Raw genomic sequence first — 25,186 nt, 5'->3', positions numbered from 1 at the left:
GTAAAAACATAAGCCAGTTATCAATTACGTTGAATTCTTCAGTCCCTTCACAGGATTGCTAGATGAAACTATTCTAGTCCATATTTAGTAGTCTGAGTGACATTTCCCATGCAAGCTGCCTATCTTGATAGGCTATTATTTGTTAGTGTTACATGATCTCTGCAGTGGTGCACAGGATACTCTTTCTTATCTACAGGACAGGCCCAACAAAGAAAATAACAGAACGCCACTAGCCATCACCTTCATCCCCCAACTAAAAACTCTCCAATGCATCATCAAGGATCTACAACCTATCCTGAAGGACGACCCATCACTCTCACAGATCTTTGGAGCCAGGCCAGTCGTTGCTTACAGACAGCCCCCCAACCTGAAGCAAATACTCACCAGCAACCACACAACAGAACCACTAACCCAGGAATCTATTCTTACAACAAAGCCCGTTGCCAACTGTGTCCACATATCTATTCAGGGGACACCATCATAATCACATCAGCCACGCTACCAGAGGCTCGTTCACCTGCACATCTACTAATGTGATATATGCCCTCATGTGCCAGCAATGCCCCTCTGCCATGTACATTGGTCAAACTGGACAGTCTCTATGTAAAAGAATCAATGGACACAAATCAGACATCAAGAATTATGACATTCATAAACCAGTTGGAGAACACTTCCATCTCTCTGGTCACTCGATTACAGACCTAAAAGTGGCAATACTTCAACAAAAAAACTTCAAAAACAGACTCCAAGGAGAGACTGCTGAATTGGAATTAATTTGCAAACTGGGTACAATTAACTTAGGCTTGAATAGAGACTGGGAGTGGAGGGTCATTACACAAAGTAAAACTATTTCCCCATGTTTATCCATCCCCGCCCCCCCGGTAGTAGCTCACCTTAAGTGATCACTCTGGTTACAGTGTGTATGGTAACACCCATTGTTTCATGTTCTCTATGTATATAAATCTCCTCACTGTATTTTCCACTGAATGCATCCGATGAAGTGAGCTGTAGCTCACGAAAGCTTCTGCTCAAATAAATTGGTTAGTCTCTAAGGTGCCACAAGTACTCCTTCTCTTTTTGCGAATTCAGACAAACATGGCTGCTACTCTGAAATCTTTCTTATCTGGTTTCAGAGTAGCAGCAGCCGTGTTAGTCTGTATTCGCAGAAAGAGAAGGAGTACTTGTGGCACCCTAGAGACCCATTTCAGTGACGGTAGCATTTTGAATGATGTGCACAGAAGTCAACTTGTGGTGGGTGGTAATGGATCCCAATTTTCCTTAAGAGCTGTGATGACTCTTTTATATGAAGATTTGCCTACGGCAGAATTTCTGTGCCATGTACCATTGTTCTCAGCTGTTTTAAGTAGGAATGTGATCAATGCTTTTCTTCCTTCAAAAATGAGAGAATAAAACTTCAGTTACTCCTCATTGTCACCTCTGTTTTTTCTCTTTGTCGCATAAAAAGTGAACCCCGTTAGCAGGAATCTTATTCTTTGCTTGTTCTGCTAAATGGTAATATACCATTCAAAAAGAAAATGGCTTATGTATAATTTCATACGTTGTCAAGACTTAGTGGGACTGGATAAGGCCGGATGAATGGGAGATTTCTTTATTTGTCTTTCGTTGTCCTAAATTGGAGAAAAATATTTAGCCAGGTAATTGTCTTCCCTCCTTTTATCCTGGAATTCGAGTTTCTACGATCTTTAACATGGCCCAAAAGTATCTCCAAAGGATGTGTGATCTGTCCCATTCTGAGTTAGCTGACCTTCCTCTGAAAAGGAGAATGAAGATACTGATACATAGAGAAAAGGAGTACTTGTGGCACCTTAAAGACTAACCAATTTATTTGAGCATGAGCTTTCGTGAGCTACAGCTCACTTCATTGGATGCATACCGTGGAAACTGCAGCAGATATTATATACACACAGAGATCATGAAACAATACCTCCTCCCACCCCACTGTCCTGCTGGTAATAGCTTATCTAAAGTGATCATCCAGTTGGGCCATTTCCAGCACAAATCCAGGTTTTCTCACCCTCCACCCCCCTACACACAAACTCACTCTCCTGCTGGTAATAGCCCATCCAAAGTGACAACTCTCTTCACAATTTTCAGAGTAACAGCCGTGTTAGTCTGTATTCGCAAAAAGAAAAGGAGTACTTGTGGCACCTTAGAGACTAACCAATTTATTAGAGCACAAGCTTTCGTGAGCTACAGCTCACTTCATCAGATGCATATCGTGGAAACTGCAGCAGACTTTATATATACACAGCGAATATGAACCAATACCTCCTCCCACCCCACTGTCCTGCTGGTGGGAGGAGGTATTGGTTCATATTCTCTGTGTATATATAAAGTCTGCTGCAGTTTCCACGATATGCATCTGATGAAGTGAGCTGTAGCTCTCTTCACAATGTGCATGATAATCAAGGTGGGCCATTTCCTGCACAAATCCAGGTTCTCTCACCCCTCTCCAAAAACCACACACACAAACTCAGTACTCCTTTTCTTTTTGCGAATACAGACTAACACGGCTGTTACTCTGAAACCTGATATATAGAGAATATTTTGGCTGCCATATGACCCACCAGTGACAACAAAACATTCTGGAATACCTTGGAGAGTGGGTCCTTAATATAAGAAGTGACTTAGAGGTTGGATTGGTTCAGGTACCCTGGATTTGAAGGCCCTCTAAATGTTAGATTGACTGATGCACACATATTTAATACTTTTTTTATCCCCGAAAAGAGTCTTGATGGCAATGACACTTCATTGTATAATGTGGAGGCATCTCAAAACATTTTCATGAAAAGTGCAATAATATAACAATGCTATCTGCACTACATAGCTGACGTTTGAAAAATAACGTTATCAGAGGCAGGGTGGTTAGGTGGAAGGTGTGCACCAGGCTGAAGAGGTGTATTGGCCTTGAAGCTAACAGTCTGTTTGCTAACAGCTCCCTTTGAAGTTAACAATCAAGATTCCTTTGGAGGTCTCTTGATTGATGATGGTGAACTGTGAGAATAATAAAAGGCAGTATTTGTGAATACACTCAGCTAAATCTGGAGTCTTCTGCTCCAAATCAAAGAATAAGGGCCTGTGCCCATTCCTAGACAGCACCTAGAACTTTAATCACAAATAACATGGCAGTATAGTTCAGAAACTGGAGAGTTTAAGTTCCACTTTTTAAAACATAGAAAGCCATTCCCCCAGATTATTATTTGAAGCCTGGTAGTGTGTTCTGTGGAGGAAGAAATACAAAAGGCAGCATGTTCCTTGCTTTGTGGAGTTTGCAATCTAAATAAATGGACAACACACAGTGCATTGTGAGACACCCACAGGGAAGTTCTATCTTAAGATTTTTTTTGATTGCTTAGAGCAATGGGTCAGTGGGTCTTGTGAAAGAACATGAAAGGAAGAAATGAGATAAATCATTAGGAAAGGCAGAAATTGTGGAGAAACATGTTGAAAATCCCTTCTAATCAGTACTGTCACATGAAATATTGTTTGCAGATTTCTGCTACTTCCAATTAGAGCTAAATGTTTCCATGCATTTTATTTTCTGTAATTTCTGCTGGGTTTAGGATATTGGCGATAGTCCCAGGCAAAACCAGTTAAATTTATGACATGCCACACTCTCAGGACTCTTGTGCAAACCATGTAATTAAAAAAAGAATTCTCAACAGCTCAGATGTGGTATTTTCCTTTCACTTTTTCACAGACTCACTCTTGTAGCCGCAGCCAACCGTATCTCACCTATCACAGCACACTTCTAAGCAGACCTGTGCAAGCTCGAAGGGTCTTGCCAACTTTTTTGGAATGGAGAAGACAAATTGATGCTTTGTGCAGTGTGAAATTGTAAAATGTTCCTCTAGAAAAACTCATGACAGCTAGGATTGTCTCTGCTTAAATATTCAGTACTTGTAAGAGGAAATGGTTGCACTTCAAATATGCTTAAAACCTCCACTACTTCAGATCACTGTCAGCTGAATACCTGGTTTTAAAAATAACACACATGGTTGTTTTTATTAAGTATTGAAGGATTCCTTTGGCTGTAGAACTGTATTTCTTGCAGAAGTTCCTTGCATAATGACAGGTTTCAGAGTAACAGCCGTGTTAGTCTGTATTCGCAAAAAGAAAAGGAGGACTTGTGGCACCTTAGAGACTAACCAATTTATTTGAGCATGAGCTTTCGTGAGCTACAGCTCACTTCATCGGATGCATACCGTGGAAACTGCAGCAGACTTTATATACACACAGAGATCATAAAACAATACCTCCTCCCACCCCACTCCTGCTGGTAATAGCTTATCTTATAAGCTTCCACGGTATGCATCCGATGAAGTGAGCTGTAGCTCACGAAAGCTCATGCTTAAATAAATTGGTTAGTCTCTAAGGTGCCACAAGTACTCCTTTTCTTTTTGTAGAAGTTCAATATATTTACTTGGAACTTGTGTTATCTTTGCATGGTAGCTTGCGATGCAGTAAAAGCTGCAACCAGCATTTGCTCAGAGCCTCATATTGTGATGTCCACAGATGTCTGTTGGATTTTAAAAAGTAGAAGAGAGAGAGCTAGCGCTTGGGTAAATAATTTTGGCCTACTGAAATATGATTAGAGTGGAAATCCAAATGCTGAAATAGGAGACTCTTTTTCTACCCAGTTAAAACAACTTTACAAAATGGCATTGCTAATCCGCTGTCTTCCAAACTTTTATTTATATATGAGTCCAAATGAGTTCAATGCAAGTGGGAGAATGTTCAGGGATAGGAGTTTATTGGGTCTGACTGACTGCTGGTTATGTTTTTCCTTACATAAACCAGTTACACTGTGTTCTATTCATTTGGGTAGGTAGCAGCATCCTGCCACACTATTTTTTTTGGCATTGCAATCTTGGACTGTAGTAAGCAGTGCCAAGACAAATATGCTGTAAAAGTACATGTACACAGACTTTAACCTTCTCAGGTCAGCTCCATCTCCTTTCTTCTCCATCCCCATCAGTATTAGACTCTGTCATAGTTCATAATAAGGAGAGAGCAAAGTTCTAATTTTCTTTCATTCTTCCTATAATAGGGGAAAAAAACCCAGTGACTCATGTATAGAGAAAGAACCCACTCCATAGTAAGACCCTGATTCTTTAGTCAGTTTGAGATGGCCCCAGCCCTTTACGTCCCCATAGAGTCTCATTGAATTCAGTGACATTGTGAGGATATGAGTCTGTGTGCATGAGGTTTTGTTTGTAGGATTGGGGTTGCAACCAAGTTCCATTCTGTTATTTTGTCCTTTAACTTTGGCTTGGAAAATTGGTTTGGCCTAAAAATTACTAGCCTTACTCTGAAATCAAAGGAGAGAGCTTCTTTGCAAAAACATTTTTAGACTTGTTTGAGTTAAAGGTCACTTAAATAAAATTTCAAAGCCCAGTAGTGTTTTTTTAAATAATCTAATGTTTTTTTGGGTCCTTCAGCTCAAGAATGGCTTGTAAATAACCCTTCAAACTTTGTATATTGATAAATCTCCTTAAAAGCTCATGTACCAGCTGTCTCTGAAGAAAATTGGTTCTAATTAAGCAAAGCTCATTAATGTTTTGTGCTATTTAGTTTTGGACCCAATCTTGCTTCCATTAAACCAAATGGAAGTGTTTAGATGTTTAATGGATGGACAGTCCCTTCATATCTGTCAGCAGGTTGCCCTTTATTGGTTAGGTTTCAGAGTAACAGCCGTGTTAGTCTGTATTCGCAAAAAGAAAAGGAGTACTTGTGGCACCTTAGAGACTAACCAATTTATTTGAGCATAAGCTTATGCTCAAATAAATTGGTTAGTCTCTAAGGTGCCACAAGTACTCCTTTTCTTTATTGGTTAGTTCAGCCTAGAAAGAAAGTAAGGAATTTTTAGAGGTATTGGTTAGCAGAGATCTTCCTTCGGCACTAGTAGTAGAGACCTGTGTTTTTCAGAGCTGAAGGATCAGAGTTCCAATCTCGGCACAGCAGGCATGTGCTTTATGGAGGGGAGAGAATTCTTTTATATTTAATGTGGCAACCCCACACTCCCAATATAATGTTGATTTTGATTCCTTTTCCAATTTCAAAAAAAGAACTTAATGTTTTCAAATATTTAGAGCTATGTCTTGTTGGATTACATTGAGTAAATACTATTTGAAATTAATATATCTTGAAATGACTTCTCTATGAAATGTTTGTGTTTTTACTACCTCAGTCTGCCCCAAAAAATCATATTGCACCACAAAATATGAAACAGCTTTTTAACCTGGGCTATTGCATGATACTGGGCTATTGCATGATACAGTCTTCAAGGACGGGAATAGATGTTAAAGGTGCTGCTATTATTTGGACACTAGATGTGTTTCTATGTCAGGGAAGTTGTCTGGGAAGAGAACATGGCAGTGAAGAATACTGGTATATATCTGAATTCACCAGGGAAACTTCTGAAAAGTGAAAAAAATTCCAGGATCTAGTTAAATCTCTTTCTGCTGGATGTTTCCAAAAGGCCCCTTTGGCGTAGGAAGAAATGTGGACAAGGAGGTTTAGCAGAGGCATATAAACTGAGGCAGTATAAACAAGTCATTGTATGAAATTTTAGTTTTTACTGACTTTACTAGTGCTTGTTATATAGCTTTTCGTAAAACTAGGCAAATATCTAGATGACTTGATGTACCCCCTGGAAAAGTTCTGCGTACCCCTGGTTGAGAACCACTGATATAGAAGTATAGATGACTTGCAAAGCAAAGATACATAGCCCACCACTATAGCACAGTGAATCATGCAGATTGGAATCAATCTAATTACAATTTGTCTAATTATAATTAGGCTAATAAAGCTCACGCACCTTTCCTGCACCCTTCAAGATGGTGGAAAAGCACAAGATAATTGCAAAGTATTATTAGTCTGTTTTTTTAGATGGGGTAGTTAGGGTTTAGCTAGGTTCAGTAACTCAGTTGAAAGGTGTTGTGGTTTAGGCAGGAGCTGTGGAACTTTCCACTGTGAGTCCGAGTCTTGGGTCTGAAACTTAAGTTCAAGCAGTTCTATCCTTCTTTACCAGTATTTGGAATGAAGGTAGGTTAGGCCTTGGGGAGCCGTGGTTAACTTGACTGACACAAATAATTTAATTTTAGTAATCTGGTGCCATTTCACTTCACATTTATTTGTCTTCATTCATCTGTGCAAAAAATGTTTAGAAAAACAAAACAAATAAATGACTTCCCTCTCCCCACTAAAGCAAATGCCAAGTGGTTTCCAAAACCAACTCCCTCAGTTTTGGAAACCAGCTAAGGGTTTTGTGTTTTGTTTATGTTCTGAGATTATTAGGGGAAACTGTTTTCATTTAGGTCAGAGTAGAGGCTTTTGTGTTGTGATGGAATACGCATTACTTTATACTTGATATTGATAATTTGCTTACTATGGGGGCAGCGTAAGCCTTGGTATCCTTAATGAGTAATTTCCTTGCTTGTAAGTGGGGATTTTATTTTGTTTTTGTTTTGTAAATGATATGATAGATGAGTACGCTTATCGCTCAGCAGTCTTAAATAGTTTGTAAAACAAATTCTCTTTTCTAAAACTTTTCTCTTTTGAGACCATCTATTAAATCTGGATTTCTACAAATATGGCTGTGAAATTTCTCTTAAAATTTTTTTGTTACCCATTTGGATCTAGTCAAAATAGTGACAGGTAACGTATCTAAATAAGGCAGTTTCACAGAAGGTGGATAATCTTTCTAGAATATTGCAAATTGATACTGATTTACCTTTCCTGTAAAATATCTCAATACTCTCTGAGGCCCTGCAGCTACACTAGATCTGCACAGACAGGCCCTTGTGCCTCCGCTGAGCCACATTTACACTTTGTGTAGATGCAAGTGTTTGCTCAGGCAGATCAGATTGCAGGATCTGGGTCTTAGATGGCTAATGACAACTGCTTTGTCTACACTAGCACTTTTGTCAGTAAAATTTTGGCAGTCAGGGGTGTGAAAAAAAAACACATCTCCTGCTGACATAGTTACCGCTGCTTGTTGGGAGTGGGCATAGAGTGGCTGCACATGAGACATTTCAGCGGTGTAGCTGCAGTGGTTCAGCTGTGCTGCTGTAAGGTCTGTAGTGTAGATGTAGCCTTACTTTTCTGCTTTCATTTGGTAAGTAACAGGTGGACTCTTGAAACTCACTTCCTGTATCTTGTTCACTCGGAATGTTTTGATGACTTCCTTTTTGTCGGGCAGGCAGAATAGAAGGGCATGGTCTGCAATAAATAGGCTAAAAGAAAAGGAGTACTTGTGGCACCTTAGAGACTAACCAATTTATTTGAGCATGAGCTTTCGTGAGCTACAGCTCACTTCATCGGATGCATGCTCACTTCATCGGATGCATATGCATCTGATGAAGTGAGCTGTAGCTCACGAAAGCTCATGCTCAAATAAATTGGTTAGTCTCTAAGGTGCCACAAGTACTCCTTTTCTTTTTGCGAATACAGACTAACACGGCTGTTACTCTGAAACCTGTCATTATGCAAGGCACTGCATTTAGCCGTATGGAGTGGAAATCGATCAACTGCATGAAAAAACTTGTACAGATACAGACAGACATCATCTTCCTTTCCAAATGCAAACAGATGGACATCGTACCAAAAGGACTGAAGGTAAAAAATCCATTACAATCTAGGCAGTTTCCACGGTATGCATCCAATGAAGTGAGCTGTAGCTCACGAAAGCTCATGCTCAAATAAATTGGTTAGTCTCTAAGGTGCCACAAGTACTCCTTTTCTTTTTGCGAATACAGGCTAACATGGCTGTTACTCTGAAACCAATAAATAGGCTGTTAGAATCTCCCCCCAAATACGTTGTGACCTCAGACTACTCGGGGATTCAGAGGATTCCTCTCTTTAAGAGATAGGTAGGATCTTGAGAATTGCAATGCAATCTGTTCTGGTTTTCCTTGGCCTCCCTCTGAAATTGTCTGTGTCTGATTTGTTTGTCTTGTTTTTATTATTTTTATATTGGTGTAAAGTCTTTTTTTAGGTGTATGCTACTGTATTCTGTATTCTATAATATTTGTTTCCCTTACAAGGCTTGATTTTTAAACAAAAATTTTTTTTTGCAAATGTACGTACTCTTTATTTTCAAGAATGGTTAACGTGTCATTTAAGTAAATGTTTGCACTAGTAAGAATTAAACAGCAACAAAACCCTCAGATATTGATTATTCAAAATGTGACAAACTGAGATTAAATAACAGTTTTTGAAGTAAAATCATATATGATATAGTTTGCTAGATTAAACTAATGGTGGGGAAAAATGCACTAATTATTTTCTGATGGAATTGCCTAAAAATATGGCATCTCTGTAAACTGAAAACTAAACTTTTCGCTCTTATTAAAGAAGCATCCTTGTGTAATGTTAGTTATGTTTCAGTAACCTTTTTTTCTCCACAGCCCCTGACAAAAAAGCCAGAATTGACTGACTGCCCTACTTTTAGCAGTGTCTAATTTTTGTTTGGCCTGGTTCTCTATTCTTTGTTTAACCACTTCCTCAGGAACTAGTACCTCTGTTTAGCCTGAGTTAGAAGTTATAGCGTAATTACAGTTTTTTTCCTACCTGAGTGTCTGCTCGTCCAGTATCTGTTTAAAGAATACAAACAAATATGGAACTTGCTGCATGTTTCCATTACCAGGTTTTTCAATTGCTTACATAATCAAAAGGTATCAGGGCTGCAGCCATTACAGTTGAGTGCAATTTAGGAAGTGAATTGTAAACAGTAGAAAGTTATCTGTTGTTCTCTGATGAGCACGCTTCAATGCTAGCATGTTTCTAGCACTTTAATTACCTTATATTATTTATTCTTGGGGAATGAGTGTTTACTTCCCATCATGTTACTTTTGAATTCTTATTCAGCAGTTGTTTGGCAGTTCTATGCTCAGTTTGATGTTTCCAAAATAGGTTGACTTAGGCCAGCCAGGAAAGTTCTTGCATTAGACTAAGCATTGCTTTTACTTGCAATGACAAGTAGCAAATATCAGGACATACTGCAAATCTACTGTCGTGTATTAGTGTCTGCAGGAGTATAGTGAGAGCAGAAAAACAAAATGTGGCCCCAGCTCTTTTTCTGACTTCATCATTGCTTTTCTTTGTTTTTGATGCTTAAGGCAGATGGCAGAAGAAATGAGACTGGCTTTTTCACTGGTTTATGGTGAGGGTGGGAGGGTTACTGTAATTCTGAAAACCCCATTCGCAATCTGTAATTTTAAGTGAAATTTCGACCAGCCAGGGACTTGATATAAACTACAATATATTGTTATGCATCTCTTTGTCATGTGAGAGCATGTGCCATTAAAAGAACAGTTAACTTATTTTTGTACAGAGTGATAAACTCTGAGAAACTAGATTCCTTGGAAGAATATTCCTTTGACAGTTGAGACATTAATTTGCCTTCTTTCCTTCTCTTCTCCTTTCCCTGGTAAATCGGTGTTAACAAAACATTTTAAACAGTCTAATTAAAAATCACTTCCTATCTGTGAGATTTCACTTTGGCCCTAGATCCTGCAGGGAGCTCAGGGGAGGCTCAACTTGTGCCCATGCAGAGCCCCGTTGGGGCATTGGTAAGATGACGACATAGTTTAGGTTCACATGGAAAAGTTCTGCAAAGGTTCAGGGATCCATCGGCAATGATGCTTACTGACGGACTGACTCTGTAAATATTATCTGAGATATCCTCTTACTAGATCTTTGGTTGTCCAGAGGGTCTTACAGGAACAACAGGTAGATGAGACTTGAATTTCTGATTGCAGTAATAAGCAGGATAATTAAAAGGAAAATACCAAACGAAAACCCCAACCTCGTATGGCTTTCTTGATGCATCAAAAATAAGCAAAGCCATCTCCTGCCCCCTCCCCCTTTTTTTCTTTTCTTTTTTACTTTTACAGATGATTTAGTTCAGAGGTCTGTGGACCACCAGTGGTCCGCAAGCTCCATTCAGGTGGTCCTAAGATAGTTCTTTCTAAGGTGCGTGCCTGGGCGGCCGCATATGAGAGAGTGAAGGACCACCCACCTAATTAGTGGAGCCGCGCAGGCATGACTACACAAATTAGGTGCCTGGACTCAGGAGAAGACGCACATGTAAGGTGAGGTAGTTGCCTTGGGAGGAATAGGGGGTAGATGGGAGGGGGCAGTGGGGTAAGAAGAGGGGGTGGGGAGAATATGGGATGTGGAGGGCTCTGACGGCCAGAGAAAGAGGCAACTTTCCCCAGCTCCAGGGCTGCAGCTGTTGAGGAAAGATGGCCTTCCTTCCCAGCCGCAGCTCTGTGGCTGCCGCGGCGGGGAAGAGGGGGCACATCCATCACATTAGAAAGTTGTGTGCTTTTATTTGTAGAACAAAAGAAGTTGTTTAAGTTTTTTTTGATATAGCGCTTTTATCCAAAGTGCTTTACAATAGTTAGTTAACGATACAAACAACATTTGGAAAGATCATTAAGTGATCCGCCGAGACCATCAGCAATTTTCAAGTGGTCCGTGGAAAATTTTTTTGAGAACCACTGTTTTAATTTCAGCCAGGGATGACCAAGTTATCATTTTTAAATTGCAACATTTTCCCACTACACTTCCTCTTTGAGTTTTGCATAAATATTGATGCTGGATTACTTTTGCAGATTAGAAACTCTCCACAAACAACATGCACTCATACTTACTCTGCTTTAGGCCTGCTTCTTGCAGCTGGGTCTGGGCAGGCAGTCATCTATGAACATCCCCATAGTGATTATAACTCAAATATTGCGACATCAAGCCATTGCATGAGACCTAGAAAATGACGTTTACAGCTACATTTTAAAGCAGCATATAATGTTTAACTTGCCAACTCCTAGTGAAGTTGTTTAGGGTGGGGTTTGTGGCTAAATTCCTACCTAGTACTTTGAAAATTTCCTCATAACACTTTTTTCCTTTCTCTTCCTCATGCAAAACAGCTTTCATTACAATTGCTCAACCAGAGTTGATAGCATCCACTTTGTTAAATTCAAAACAGATGCTCATTTTAAGATGTGTATAGTCAAAAATAAGTGATTTGGGTGGGTATCTTGGCTTTTTAAATCCTGGAAGTCTTCACTAGATTTAGAAGATTAATTCTGTAAAATTGTAGCATTCTGCTTGGAGGTGTTTTTGGGACGCTTCTGTCCGTCTGACTTTATCATGAGTGTAAATATTAGCACTTATTTCAGCATTAACAGACCCCATGCTAAGTGTAAAATTATTTGTATGTGCTTCAGCTGCCAACATTGCTTCCATGTATGCTTGTAGCTACTCCAGTTGCATGAGGTAGTCTCCCTTCTTGTAGGTGGATACTCCTTTCAAGAGTGCCAGTCAAAGGAAACTATGGCAACATATGAATTAATAAAATACTAATTGGCATCATTAAAATCCAGAACAAGTAGTAATATTTATATATAAATCCATCAGGGTGCTGGAAATAGATTGGAAAATAATCATGAACCCAGTTAAGTATAGAAACATTCAAATGAAGGTTAAAAGGAAAGAGATTAGAAGAAAAGATAATCAATATGGAGTGAACAGCCGTTGTTCTAAAATCCATTTGGGGAGGGGAGATCTGTAAGGCACTGAAGTTGGAGGGAAGGAAGGAAATGAGATGGGTTTCAGAGGGTAATGAATGCCACACTGTTTAGCCCACCATAGCAAAAGTGCAATCAGCTCTGACTTCAGTAGTAGAAGTGGGATCCTTTCAACAGCATGTGTGAGCAGAGGTGTCTGTTAGTACAAGGTTCAAGAAGCAGGACTCAAGGGTTGCCAGAGCCAACTCCATTAAGGACTTTAACAACCAGTAATTCAAATAGTCTATCTGTCACTGTACAGACAGGCAAAGTAAAGAAGGTAAGAGTCTAGCAGACCTGGATTCTAATCTCAGCTCTGCCAGCTACCTGTAGTGTGATGTTGGCCAAGTCACTTGACCTCTGTTTCTGAGAAATGAGGCTAGTACTTTATACAATGCTCTGAGCTCCTCAGATGGAAGGCCCTGCGCAAGTGCAGAGTTCTGTTTGATGGGAAATTTCCATCAAAATGAAACTGATTAAAGACTTAATGTATACATTTAACATTTTTAGTGAAGTTTTGTTTTCCCACCACTATTAATCATTTCCCAGCCTTTTGGTTTGCAGCTCTCTTCTCCCTACTTACCTCCTCAAGTCTTTGTAGAACTGATAGTAGAGGAGAATCTTGGCCTGGTTTCATAGGCTTGATTAGTTTATCCTGTGACACGGCATGCATCATGCAATACAGCTGCTATTTCACATTTTTCCCTGTGAGCTGCTACTCCGTTTCCGCTCAAGGGCTGCTGCTGGAGTCTGCCCAACTTGTCTTGCTGTGTTGCCAGTCTCATGTGCCAGACAGTCAAGTTTCTGAGAAAGATGAATTAGGGACATTTTTCTCAGCAAAACAGAGCAGTGGGTCGGTATTAGACAGTATGGGGTAAAAAATGGGGGATGTGAAAGCAATTCTGATGGTGCTTCCAAATATTTTTAACATTATTCTCTACATGCAACTTTCCCTTGAAGCTCAGTACTGTAGTCCCCCCGCCCAGAGTCTTGTCAACACCAGGTATATAGGTATAATTATACTGTTAATATACACTGGTCTTTCTCCCTGTATGGACGCTCTTATCTTATACAGTACCAGTGGCTTTTTTTGTTACTTAGCTTGTACTGACCTAAGCGAGACTGAAAACAGGCCACTGTTTTTCCAAATAAACAGTATTTTTACACTAATTGTACAAAAAGTGTCCATATGGGGAGTCACATTAGTGTAACTACTGCTGTATACCTGTGTATACCAGTATATTTACCAGTAACTCTGGTAAATTTACCTGTGTAGTCAAGCCCTCAACTATTTTATAAAGCATGAAAGAGTGGATATTGGAAACCGTTCAGCGATCTTAATATCAGTCTCTACTCAACCAGCTTCTAGACTTCATTAATTACTGGCTGAACTTCATACTCATCCCAGAGTGTTGCTCTTGTTATGCCAATGTTTTATGGCTTTTTCTTTACCTCTATTCCATTGTTAAGGAGCTGTTTCCTCATATCCAGGTTGTGAAGTAAAGTCTGTGGTAGCCATGGCCTTAGGTTATTTCTACTCCCTGTGATTTGCAAGGCAGACCATTCGAGTTCATTACGTACCCATAACACCATATGTCAAATGCTTCCATGGGTACTGCATCACACAGGGGTTCTTTTCTTGGCACTTTAAAAGGGCTGTTTCCTGTTTGTCTCCTGTTCTTCCTGATCCTTTTTTCTTTGTGTATGTGTGTCTGAGTTAATGCGGTAGATTCTTTAAACAAAACTATTCGTAGTGTATGCGTAACGTGCCTCAGGTGGCACGTGGCCAGGATTCATCGCTGGATTTGGTCCACTGGTTGAATCATTAGCTTCCCCGGCCTGGGCTGGGTACTGATGGAGAGCGCGACATAAACGCTGATCCATGCCCCCCACAAAACTGTTAATTTGAGGCTTTGTTTGTATGCAACACATACACTGAAATTTTCTATGGTCAAAGCCCACAACTCTATGCTGTAAGGCAGTAGGGTCTTTTGTCTCTGATGTTCTTGCTTCATTGGAATACACTGGAGAGCTGTGTGAAGTAAGATGTCTTACAAGATCCATAAGTGCTCCCAGAAGAAAGAACATGAGGGTGAGGCGGGGTGGGGGCGGGGGGCCCTTGATGAGCATGCACCCATCAGCCTGCATAGAACAGAATGATTAAGGTTTGGTAAGTGTTACTCATCAGGATGGGACACAGAAACTGTGGTTGTAGCTCACGAAAGCTTATGCTCAAATAAATTTGTTAGTCTCTAAGGTGCCACAAGTACTCCTTTTCTTTTTGAGAAACTGGAAGGAACTTTTACAATCTGAACCTTTCTTCTGAATGGTCTTAACTACACAGGATTTCAGTGTGAAACTCACTGGAATAAGTCTATACATTGGGTGTTAGATTGCTTCTTGGGGAAGGGTCCATTGCTCTTTTTTTGTTTGCAAAGTGCTTTGATTGCTTTGGGTGCTATATAAATAATTAACTAGTATTCAGGTTTCACTTGTAGTGATTACACTGTAGAAGACAGCATTTTCCCTCCGTTATGTAATCGAATGTATAGTTTCAACATTTCCAAGCAAGCTGATGGTGATGTACAATGGCAGATTACTCACTATTTGAGCCAGCATTGTGGCAGCACAGATTTATTTTCCCCTCTTTCAGATACTAACATCATCTTTTTCTGAAGGCCATTCTAAAAATACAGCAAAACGGCACAGTTGGTAACTGCTGTAGCGGACACTTTAGTTCAAGAGCAGCCAAGGTTCCTGAGCTTGTCTAATGACTAAGGGAGGTGAATACTACTAATTAAGCTTTTTGCTCAGTTACAAGTCTTAAGTTATCTTACATAACTCTCTTCTAGATGCACTTTTGCAAAATGCTTTTGTTCCCTGTATTTTTAAAGTAGCATTTAAAAAAGTCAATGGCAACAGTGAATACAGGCATAAGAAAAATAGCCCAAATAATTGTTTCTCTTCTCCCTCCTCCCCCCTTCTGTTGAATATATGGTACTTTCTGTGACTTAAGAATCCCAGTGAATAAAGTCTTCTTTGACATCCAGCTAGATCTGTAGCTTTTTGCTTTGGAAGTTGGATGATAGCCTAAAAACCCTTCTAACAAGTGTGTTGTAGGAATTGTCAAGCAGCAGAGAATCTGTTTCTCCACCCTCAGTACTATGTTTTGTCAACTGCAGACAGCAGTCCCCCTCTGGTACAACTGGCCTCTACCATCCTTCTATTTGAGGGGCAATTGTTGAGGTTTTATAATTTACATGGACTGAGGAGGGATTTGTCATGAGCCTGTGCTTTTATAAGGACCAGTCTTGTTTTTTTGCACTTGAAAAACACTTTTTCCTTCCTATTTATTTTTTAATTTGAAATACAAACCAACACAGTCCTGCTCCATTCTGTCCTATCTGTTGTGTACCAGTATCATCTATGGGATCAGAACATCTTTAGAAATGGGATGTGAAATCTTCTGCTGTAGAGCCACAAAAATATCAGAAGGTCCCATGTAAACAGTTGTTCTTCAAAACAAAACAAAAAAGTGAAAATGTAGGTTACGTATTACTCTACAAGTTCTATAGCAGCACAGCATCTGCATCTACATTGGGAGGGTAGGTAAGAGGTTAGGTTGATCTAACCCAGCACTCACAGTGCAAAATGTTCATAGCCTGGAGAGACATAGCTAGGTCCATCTAAGTTTTAAGTGTAGACTGGGTCTTAGTAACAATAGTATATTTTAAAAATGAATCTTGAGGGCTTTCCTCCACCATACCCACTCAAACGACTTTTGCCTTCCTCTGCAGCATGGGGCATGGGTCACTTGCAGGCTTAAACTAGTGTAAATGGTGGAGTCTTTGTAATCTGAAGTCTTTAAACCATGATTTGACTTCGGTATCTCAGCCAGATGTTAGGGGTCTATTACACGAGCAGGTGGTGAGGTTCTGTGGCCTGCAATGTGCAGGAGGTCAGCTAGATGATCAGGATGGTCCCTTCTGACCTTAAGTCTGAGTCAGTGGTCCCCAAACTTTTTCAGTTCTGCCCCTCCCCTCCTTCCCCCCCTTTACCCAGTCCACACACCCCCAGGAGCCAGGCCGGGGTATAGAGGGGTGAGTGGGGCAGGACAGGGGAGAGGGAGCCATGCTTTTAGTGTCTGGGCTGCTGGAACCGGGGCTGGGACCGGAGCAGAACTGGGGCCAGGAGCGGAGTGGTTTTCCCCCTCCGCCCCCCCGGGGGCCTGGTCCGGGCCTGCCATGGCCCCCTGCACATTCCACTGTGCTCCCCTAGAGTGGCGCACCCCACAGTTTGGGGACCACTGGTCTGAGTCTATGAGAGAACAATTTGAAATAGTCACTGTCAAATACTGCAGATTTAAAATAAGTTTTACAACATATGAATAGGAGTGCTTTTTTCCATAGTGATTGTATTCGAGATTTTACATTTAAATATTCCTGTGAGGGGTTGTGAATTTACCACACAACAGCATTGTGCTTATGAATCTGAAAATGAACATTCTCTTAAGAAGTGAAACTGCCCTGTCTACTTTTATCTTCCTACCTGGGTGAAATTATAAAAGGAATCACACTATTAATGGTGAAAAGTCAGTTATTTAAATTTTTGGAGTTCTAAATTTAGGATGGAGTTAGGAGTTTTATTGTAAAATATGGCTGTTTTGGCCCTTTAAAGGTTGGTAAAATTTTTGGGCTTAAACTTTTCTCCCCATAAGCAAAACTGCATTTCAATATTAGACATTATATTCGCAGATATAATGAAGAGTACATTTACTAACTGTTGTGAGTCTGAGACTTGACACTAATATAGTACAAGAGCTGAATGTGCAGAAGTTCCTATTCTAACGTGTGAGAGCACAGATTTGCAACTTGCATTCAAAGATGACCTGTATTCTTTGTGTTCAAATGCACATTCTTTGGAGTTCCTGTGGGAGTTCTGTACTCTTGGTGTCAGTGGAGACCATTCCATTATAAGTTTTGCAACAGAGTTTATGTCTATTTTAAGAAACAGCCTGGAAAAATACATGTGGCTATGAGCAATGAAACATCTATCTGTTACCCTGTGAAGACATTAGTATTCAGATTCTTCAAGAGATCACAGCCAGGTCTTTCTGTATGGTCCTTTAAACATTTGGAGCATGGACAAAGGCGGATCGATATCTTCAGTTAATTTACCCTATTACCTAAATTGAGGCATTTCCCCCTAGACCTCCTACGCTTCTCATTGCTCTCTTCAGGGGTGGCATACTTTGAAGGCTGGTTAATATTGTGGCTGGTTGAGGAGAGCTATAAATGTGTGCTCAATGGTTGTGGGTCCTAGTGGATAGTAAGAAGGGGCACTCGCTAGGATCTATGGCAGGGTGTATGTGTAAAGGTCTTATGCAAGTATTGAGACACCCTAAGAACTGTAGCTTTTTTTAACCAGAACACTGAACTTTCCCTTCTGTGCTCTAGATTGGACTATAAAACAGAGTCCTTTCACGTGTCCACCATTTTGATCCAGCACATGACTGACAGGTTAAAATGTTATAGTTAAGACCTGCAGCAGCACTTGCATACAGAAATGAGCATTCAGAAAGGCATATGTTAACACACTGTACAGCTTAATGTAGTCTACTTACTACTGATGGAATTGGCAGGCCCTCTTGGAGTAATTTCTCTGAAGTAGTCTTCCTTGGTAATGGTCAAGTGCAGTGACTTAGGTGTGTTTTTTTCAGTCTTATAGGCTACAGTGATAAAAGGCAAAATAAATGCTTTAAAACATTCACCGCTGGTTTTGGAATTGTAATTTGTGATGTTTATATATTGTATTTGAAAATCAAATAGTGATCTAATGAAAGCAAAAATGTGATCCTTTGCAATATGAACAGTAGGTAAATGCCTGTGCCTGAAATTAAAAATGAAGAAAGATTAATATGCGTTGGTATCAGCCACCTCTCCTGCAGTCCCTACTATAGCTTAACATGACTATTTTGATATTTTATATAACCACACAGTCAATGTGGAGCCAGAGGAGAGCTAGTTCCAGCTCACTGGATTCTATAACTGTAATATCACAGCCAATTCACCTGATTTTCTTTTTTGTTTAATAGTGTGCCGATCCAATAAAAGTCCCTGGGTGTGTCTGACTTGTTCAAGTGTCCATTGTGGAAGGTAGGTACAGCACATATTGATTTGGAAATTACTTAACCCGTCTTTTTAATAATCTCTTTTTCATCACCTTCCCTCTGCTTCTTGTTCTGTTTAAAACAATCTCCCTCCAAAGGATCTCTGAATGTCCCTGTTCCATTGTTCCTCTACACCGGAATATAGTGTCAAAGGAGCTATTGCAGTTCAGCGATTTATACACTCATGCTGAACACTCCTCTCTACTTTCCATAGGTGCGTGATAAGGTATTTTTCTTTTGAATTAAAAGCACAAGTAGTTTATTAATGTTGCAGTAGCAGTTAATATGGTTTGTCAGTGGAACTGTTTAAAGCAGAAGACACAGCTGAAGACACAGTGGCAGTGGAACTACATTTTTTTCTTGTAAAGACCTTCATAGTATTTGAAACACTTATATTTACAAAAGGAGTTTACTGCATTGACTGATAAGTAGATTGATGCAAAATAAAGCTGCTTCTGCTGTAGCAGATTAAAAACAAATAGGTATTTCTTGGTATTCTCTAAATCAAAATCTTGCCCAACTTGTTTTGTGAGATAGCAAGTATCCAGTTTAAACTGAAAAGATCTTAAATGTGTTTTCAGGGTATCTTAGAATAAAAGTTTCCCTTAGCTATATTGACAGCATCTGGTGCAGGTGGGTCTTTATCTGATTTTGATGTACATTGAAATACACAGAAATATGTGCATACGACAAAGTAGTGGTTGAGATGATAATTCACACTTCAAAAGACCTAGTAGAAATTTGCTGGTAAATGTGTTTGGAGATGTGCATGTCTAAGGTTAGTCTAGCTGGTTGTCACATTCAGACAAAGACTGTGGGAAATAAAAACACTTAAACTGAGGTCTACCACATGCACTGCCAGGTTTTTATCCTTGAAAACCACCATTAAGCTTAGTGAGTTTCTCTCTTAGATAGATCCCAGTAAATTCTATTTTCAGTTTACTTTAACTGCCTGTTCCTGTAGAGGTAAGAATATGCTAACTACTTGAATAATTTCTTTCATATCAAAAGCTTCAGCACAAAAAAAAAAATCTTTTGATTTTCCTGTATTTCAAAAGTTAATAGCTTGGAGGGAGGTAGATGGGAAATATCACCATATTATGTGAATGATCAAAGGCTGAAATCCATAGCTTGGAATATTTTACTCATTCTGTGTGTGTTTGTTTTTTTTTTTTTAACTGTTGTTACCAAACCTTTGTTATATACAGTTAATAGGATTTGAATTACATTTTTACTCAGTGTGTGTTAGGTCTTAAAACTGCTGTCAACCCAGGAATTAAATATACTTGAATGAGAAAGCACCATCATTGTGGTCTGGAAATCTCTAGGATGTAGGGAACCAGCAAGATCTTTTGTTCAGGTAACATTTAAAATACAAAAAGAGAAGATAGAGCCACCCATATCTTCACTGGAAGTACCACATTGTTCTCTCACCGAGATTTGGGGAGGAGAGAAGAATTACAATACAACAAAAGTATCTCTTGCATTTCCAAATTAAGAACTTTTTTCCCTATTGTTGGAGAGCCTTAGATTTATAGGAGCAGCTCAAATTTTGGGGGTGAAAATGTTCACCTTTTCACCTGGTATGCTTTTTATATACAAAGGACTTTACAGACTTAAACTGCTCTTCATTACATGACCTCAGGTCCAGTGTCTCCCAAATTCATGGACTTTACAATATAATGCAAGTGCTTCAGTTTTAAATCACTGGCTGCAGAGCAGTGGAGCTTAAAACGGATATGCTTGTATGTAGAAGTTAGTGTTCAGTTAAAGCAATTGCAGACATGGTGAACACTGGAAGGAAAGAAAGTGAGGCTGTAGAAAAAAGCGTACTGGGGTGGAGAAGGATAAACTAAATGCTGATGTCTTAATTTGGACAAGGAGAGCTAACATTCTTTTCCTTTATAAATATGTGGCAGGCCATAAGAGGCTCATATGCAGGGGGTTGGCTTAAAGAGACCAGTGTAGTGTGTGTGCGCATGCCTGAGGAGGAGAGATTTAAAAAGAAGCTTAGGCAGTGTTTATAATTGCAAAGTCTTTCATATTTTTTTTTATAGAGATGACTTGCATATTTAACACACGAACAGCTACATTTGGGATTACTTTTTTTTTTTTTTGAATACTATATCTTTTCCCTTAGGCTTTGGTTAAATAACCATTTAAAATACAAAGAGTTTTTTGTGGTCTCTTCTTTCTTTAAGATATGTGAATGGCCATGCAAAGAAACATTATGAAGATGCACAGATTCCTTTAACCAATCATAAGAAAACAGAAAAGCAAGAGAAAGTTCAGCATACTGTGTGTATGGATTGCAGTAGTTACAGTACATATTGGTAAGTAAATATTTGCAGCATGTCAGTTCATGACATTGTTATATATTCAGATGTGCAGATATTAGTAACCCATTTGGAACTTAGAGAAATATTATATACTTTTTAAAGTCATTGTATACATATTCCCAGCCTTGGCTGTTTCGAAATAGAAACAGTATGTGAAAGCTCTCTCTGCTTTGAGATGTATTTTAGATCTGTGATTAAAGCTAGATTCCTATGTTACAAGTGACATACAAGAGGTTTTTCCAATGTGTATAATGTGGATTTGTTTAGTTGTGGCAATTTTTGTATAGCCTTTCATGTTTACAGGTATGTAAGAGCGTACCTTTGGAATGCAAATAAGAGTACCAGTCCATTCCAGTTCCTCGTTTCATACAGCTAGCCAGTCTTGCACAACATAAACATTTACAAATGGTTCAGGTATGATTATGGTCAGAAGAGTGAGTGATTAAGTAAAAATGGCGAATTCTTGCCCAACTGATCTGCTTGCAACTGATCTGCTCGTGTGTGCCTTTGTGTCATCTTCTCTGCTGACTTTCTGGTGGAAAGACTAGTTTTTCCTGATGGAAGCTTTGCAGAGCAATATGGCTATGAGCGAGGGAGCTAGAACCTACTTGGGTGCGAAATTAAACTGTCAACCAAATTCTTATATCTCCATTTATAAAGATTCTGCTATTTGAGGCAGAACACAACCCTGGCTGGCTTTGCTCTGCTAGCAATAGTTCTGTAAACTGAGCAAACAGATGGCAAAGGCTGGGAGTGGTGTTGTGGAAGTGATGCTCACCATCTTTCTCCCTCCTCCACCCCAAGCAGAATTGTTGACAGCATCTGTCGTTTTTTTCCTCTCGCATTCGCATTGTTGCTACATATGTGATTGCTCAAGGGGAAAGGAAGAATGGGATTTAAATAGCTGCGTAGTTCTGAATGTGATGTTCTCATAACTCTACAGGACAGATCTCCTCTGAATAAGACACAATTTTGAGTAGGTGACTTAATATCTTGGTGTACTGGATCAGCGAGAGTCCATGCTCTGGTGCCTCCACAGGTGTCCTGCTGTAAGAAGGAATGGTTCCATATTACATGTCCTCAGGGAACCCTGGAGTAAGTGGTCTGAGCCAAGAGAAATTGTTTAGTGCAAGTCAGAAAATTAAGAGTTAAGGCTTATGTAATACATGCAGCAATACCAAATGCTTTATATGAATTGATAGGCATAGGAGAATCCAGTTTTAACAGTCTTTGTAATCATACAAAAATTAAGATTTGGATCAGCAGTTCAGGAACATTTCTGTCCCTCAGACTGACCTGCATACCTAGGGTTTCACCCTACACACTATTGTAATCTTTGTATAAAATATACTTTTTGACATATCAAAAAACTAACTCCTCACTGGTCAGTAGTATAATGAAATGTGTGTAGTAAAATTTTATAAACATAAGCTGAAATTAGGTCTGAAATGTGTTTCCCAGACAAGTCTGGGTAAACCAGTTTTTCAAAGACAAAGGACAAGCTGATGCCTCTAGCCAGGTGTCAGGAAAGTTGATGGGCAATCGCCTATCAAGTGGCCATTCTTTGGCAAGGGAGGGGAGCAGGAACAAACATCTGTATCTTAGCAAACAGCTTGAAACCTCTTTCCCCCTGAGATTTTGTCTTTGTCCTCACAACATGAATAAAAGAAAAGGAGTACTTGTGGCACCTTAGAGACTAACCAATTTATTTGAGCATAAGCTTTCGTGAGCTACAGCTCACTTAATCGGATGCAAAGCTTATGCTCAAATAAATTGGTTAGTCTCTAAGGTGCCACAAGTACTCCTTTTCTTTTTGCGAATACAGACTAACACGGCTGTTACTCTGAAACCTAACATGAATAAACTTTATCTAGGGGTAATCCTCAGGAAAAAGGGGACTATAAAAGCAAGGGGCAAAAACACCCCAAGGTGGTCCTCCCTATCCATCTTTCTCTCTCTCACCTAAAGACAAAAGAAACAGGCTTTGGACTTTGGGAGCAGATCCTGGCCTGAGACTTTGTTCAGCAGTGTTACTAGAAACATGGGGTAAGGGATTTCACCTTGAACCAAGTCTAGTTTAAGTTTTAGTACTAAGGAAGCATATTTTTCTTGGAACCATTTCTGACTTTAATGGCTTATATTTGTACTCACTAAAAACCTTTGGAGTTAGATAAACTTGTTTTCTTCTTTATTCAAAAGTAACCCAGTGTTTTAAACTGAATTGTGTGGATAACTCCATTTAAAGTTGCAAACTATTGGATGTTGATCCCCTTAGAGGGGCAATGGACCTGAAATAGCTGAGCTGTTCAGGAGAGGGCTGGACAGTGCAGAATACCCATTCTGGGGGGAAAATTTGGACTGGGAGTGTGTTAGGGTCACTCTGCAAGTGGTAACCAAAGCTGGTGGAAACCAGAGTGTGACTGGAGGGTGGCTAGCAGGCTGCAGCTATACACAAACACTTTAGGGGGGTGACCAGCATGATGTTTGTGAGGGGCCCAGGTTGGAAGCCACAGCAGCAAAACATTGTGAGATTCCCCAGGTTGCAGGGTAAGGATGACACAGCCCCTTGCTGGTCTGGACTGTGCCCTGGAATGTCATACCCTAGTATTGACATGCATAGCTAAGGTATTTTAATTTGTATTTGTAGTTTGCATGTAACCTCGATATAAATCAAAACTAGATCAAATAGCTTCCTGCAATTAGTCTCAGACTCTTGGCTGTTTACACACTGGTAGGACTGTGATAGCTGCAAAAATAGCAGTGCCATAACTGAGGCTACCTTTGCAGCCTGAGAGATTAGACATTTCATAAATATTCCACATTTTGCAGAACACAGAAAAATACTTAGAAGGAACATTACATGTAAATATTTGGGTGTAAAGGATTTTGTTTTTCAGCAGATTCTGTGTTTTGCCCCCCAAGACATCAGTTTCCACACACTGAAAAATAAAATGGGATATAAATCTCCTCTTATTTCTAGAATGTGTTCTGGCTGCAGTTTAGGACACTAGAAAGCCATGACTTCCTGCTGTAATGTTCACTCCTCTTTTTCTGGTAAGAGTAGCCTGTCAAAGGGGAATTTCCCAAGCTAGTAGAGGTGCCTTCCTTCTCTCACCGTATGTATAGAGAGGGGTCTGTGTGTAAGAAATACACTCTTGAATACATTCACGAAGATACTTGAAAATCAAACCTTCCTTTCCTTGTATGTTTAGGGTTCTGTATTTTGACTCTCTGCTAACTCTTGAAGCAGTAGATAGAGTGCAGCTTCCTATATTGGGGATGAGAGCATGAGTTTCAGGAGATGTGTAGACTCCTGAATTTCAGTTCTTAACTTGTAAACTGAAAAGCCATTTACTCTAACCAGCCACTATATGCTTACAAGGAGTAGAGGTTTTGCTTCTCGGGCTAGCACAAAATGCTTTCCCCTGCTGGGCTCTTCTCTTTTCCTGTGCACTAGCAGTAAAATGATATTCATAAGAAGCCTGCTTCCTGAAGTATAAGATTTCCTGAAGGAGGATTCTTGTAAATCTGTTTGCTCTGTTCTAACATGCAAACAGATGACTAGCACAGCAGGGGAAAGAGTCCTATTCATATATTTGCATAATATGCTTCTGGTGTGTGTGTTATCCCAGATTCAACTGGTCGGTCAAATTTCTGACTTCTCAGTCTTGTTGTTCTCTCTTAAAGCAGGTTTCAGAGTGGTAGCCCTTGTTAGTCTGTATCAGCAAAAAGAACAAGGAGTACTTGTGGCACCTTAGAGACGAACAAGTTTATTTGAGCATAAGCTTTCTTTGTTCGTCTCCAAGGTGCCACAAGTACTCCTCCTTTTTCCTCTTAAAGCAGTGGTTCTCAAACTTTTGTACTGGTGACACTTTTCACACAGCAAGCCTCTGAGTATGACCCCCCCTTATAAATTAAAAACACTTGTTTTTTATATTTAACACTATTATAAATGCTGGAGGTGAAGTGGGGTTTAGGGTGGAGGCTGACAGCTCACGACTCCCCACGTAATAGCCTCGTGACCCCCTGAGGAGTCCCAACCTCCCCAGTTTGAGAACCCCTGTCTTAAAGGGATATGGTTGTGT

At 39.8% G+C, this 25,186-nt stretch overlaps 1 protein-coding gene across 3 annotated transcripts in view; it reads left to right on the top strand.

Annotated features, from left to right (window-relative positions):
* USP3 (ubiquitin specific peptidase 3) overlaps nt 1-25,186 on the top strand; it is a 57,857-nt gene that overhangs the window by 2,356 nt on the left and 30,315 nt on the right. For 2 of the 3 annotated variants that reach the window (XM_084640722.1, XM_084640720.1), the window contains exons 2-3: nt 18,688-18,748; nt 20,964-21,095. In XM_084640722.1, the coding sequence (XP_084496848.1) occupies nt 18,688-18,748; nt 20,964-21,095 (193 nt within the window). Of the gene's footprint in view, nt 1-8,481; nt 8,641-18,687; nt 18,749-20,963; nt 21,096-25,186 lie in introns of those variants that run through there. The other variant, XM_084640721.1, reaches the window with a different exon arrangement.

Source organism: Lepidochelys olivacea, assembly GCF_965140295.1.
Source record: "Lepidochelys olivacea isolate rLepOli2 genome assembly, chromosome: 10".
Taxonomy (NCBI): Eukaryota; Metazoa; Chordata; order Testudines; family Cheloniidae; genus Lepidochelys; species Lepidochelys olivacea.
The sequence above is the reverse complement of the archived record's forward strand: the minus strand, read 5'-3'. Positions and strand labels throughout refer to the sequence as shown.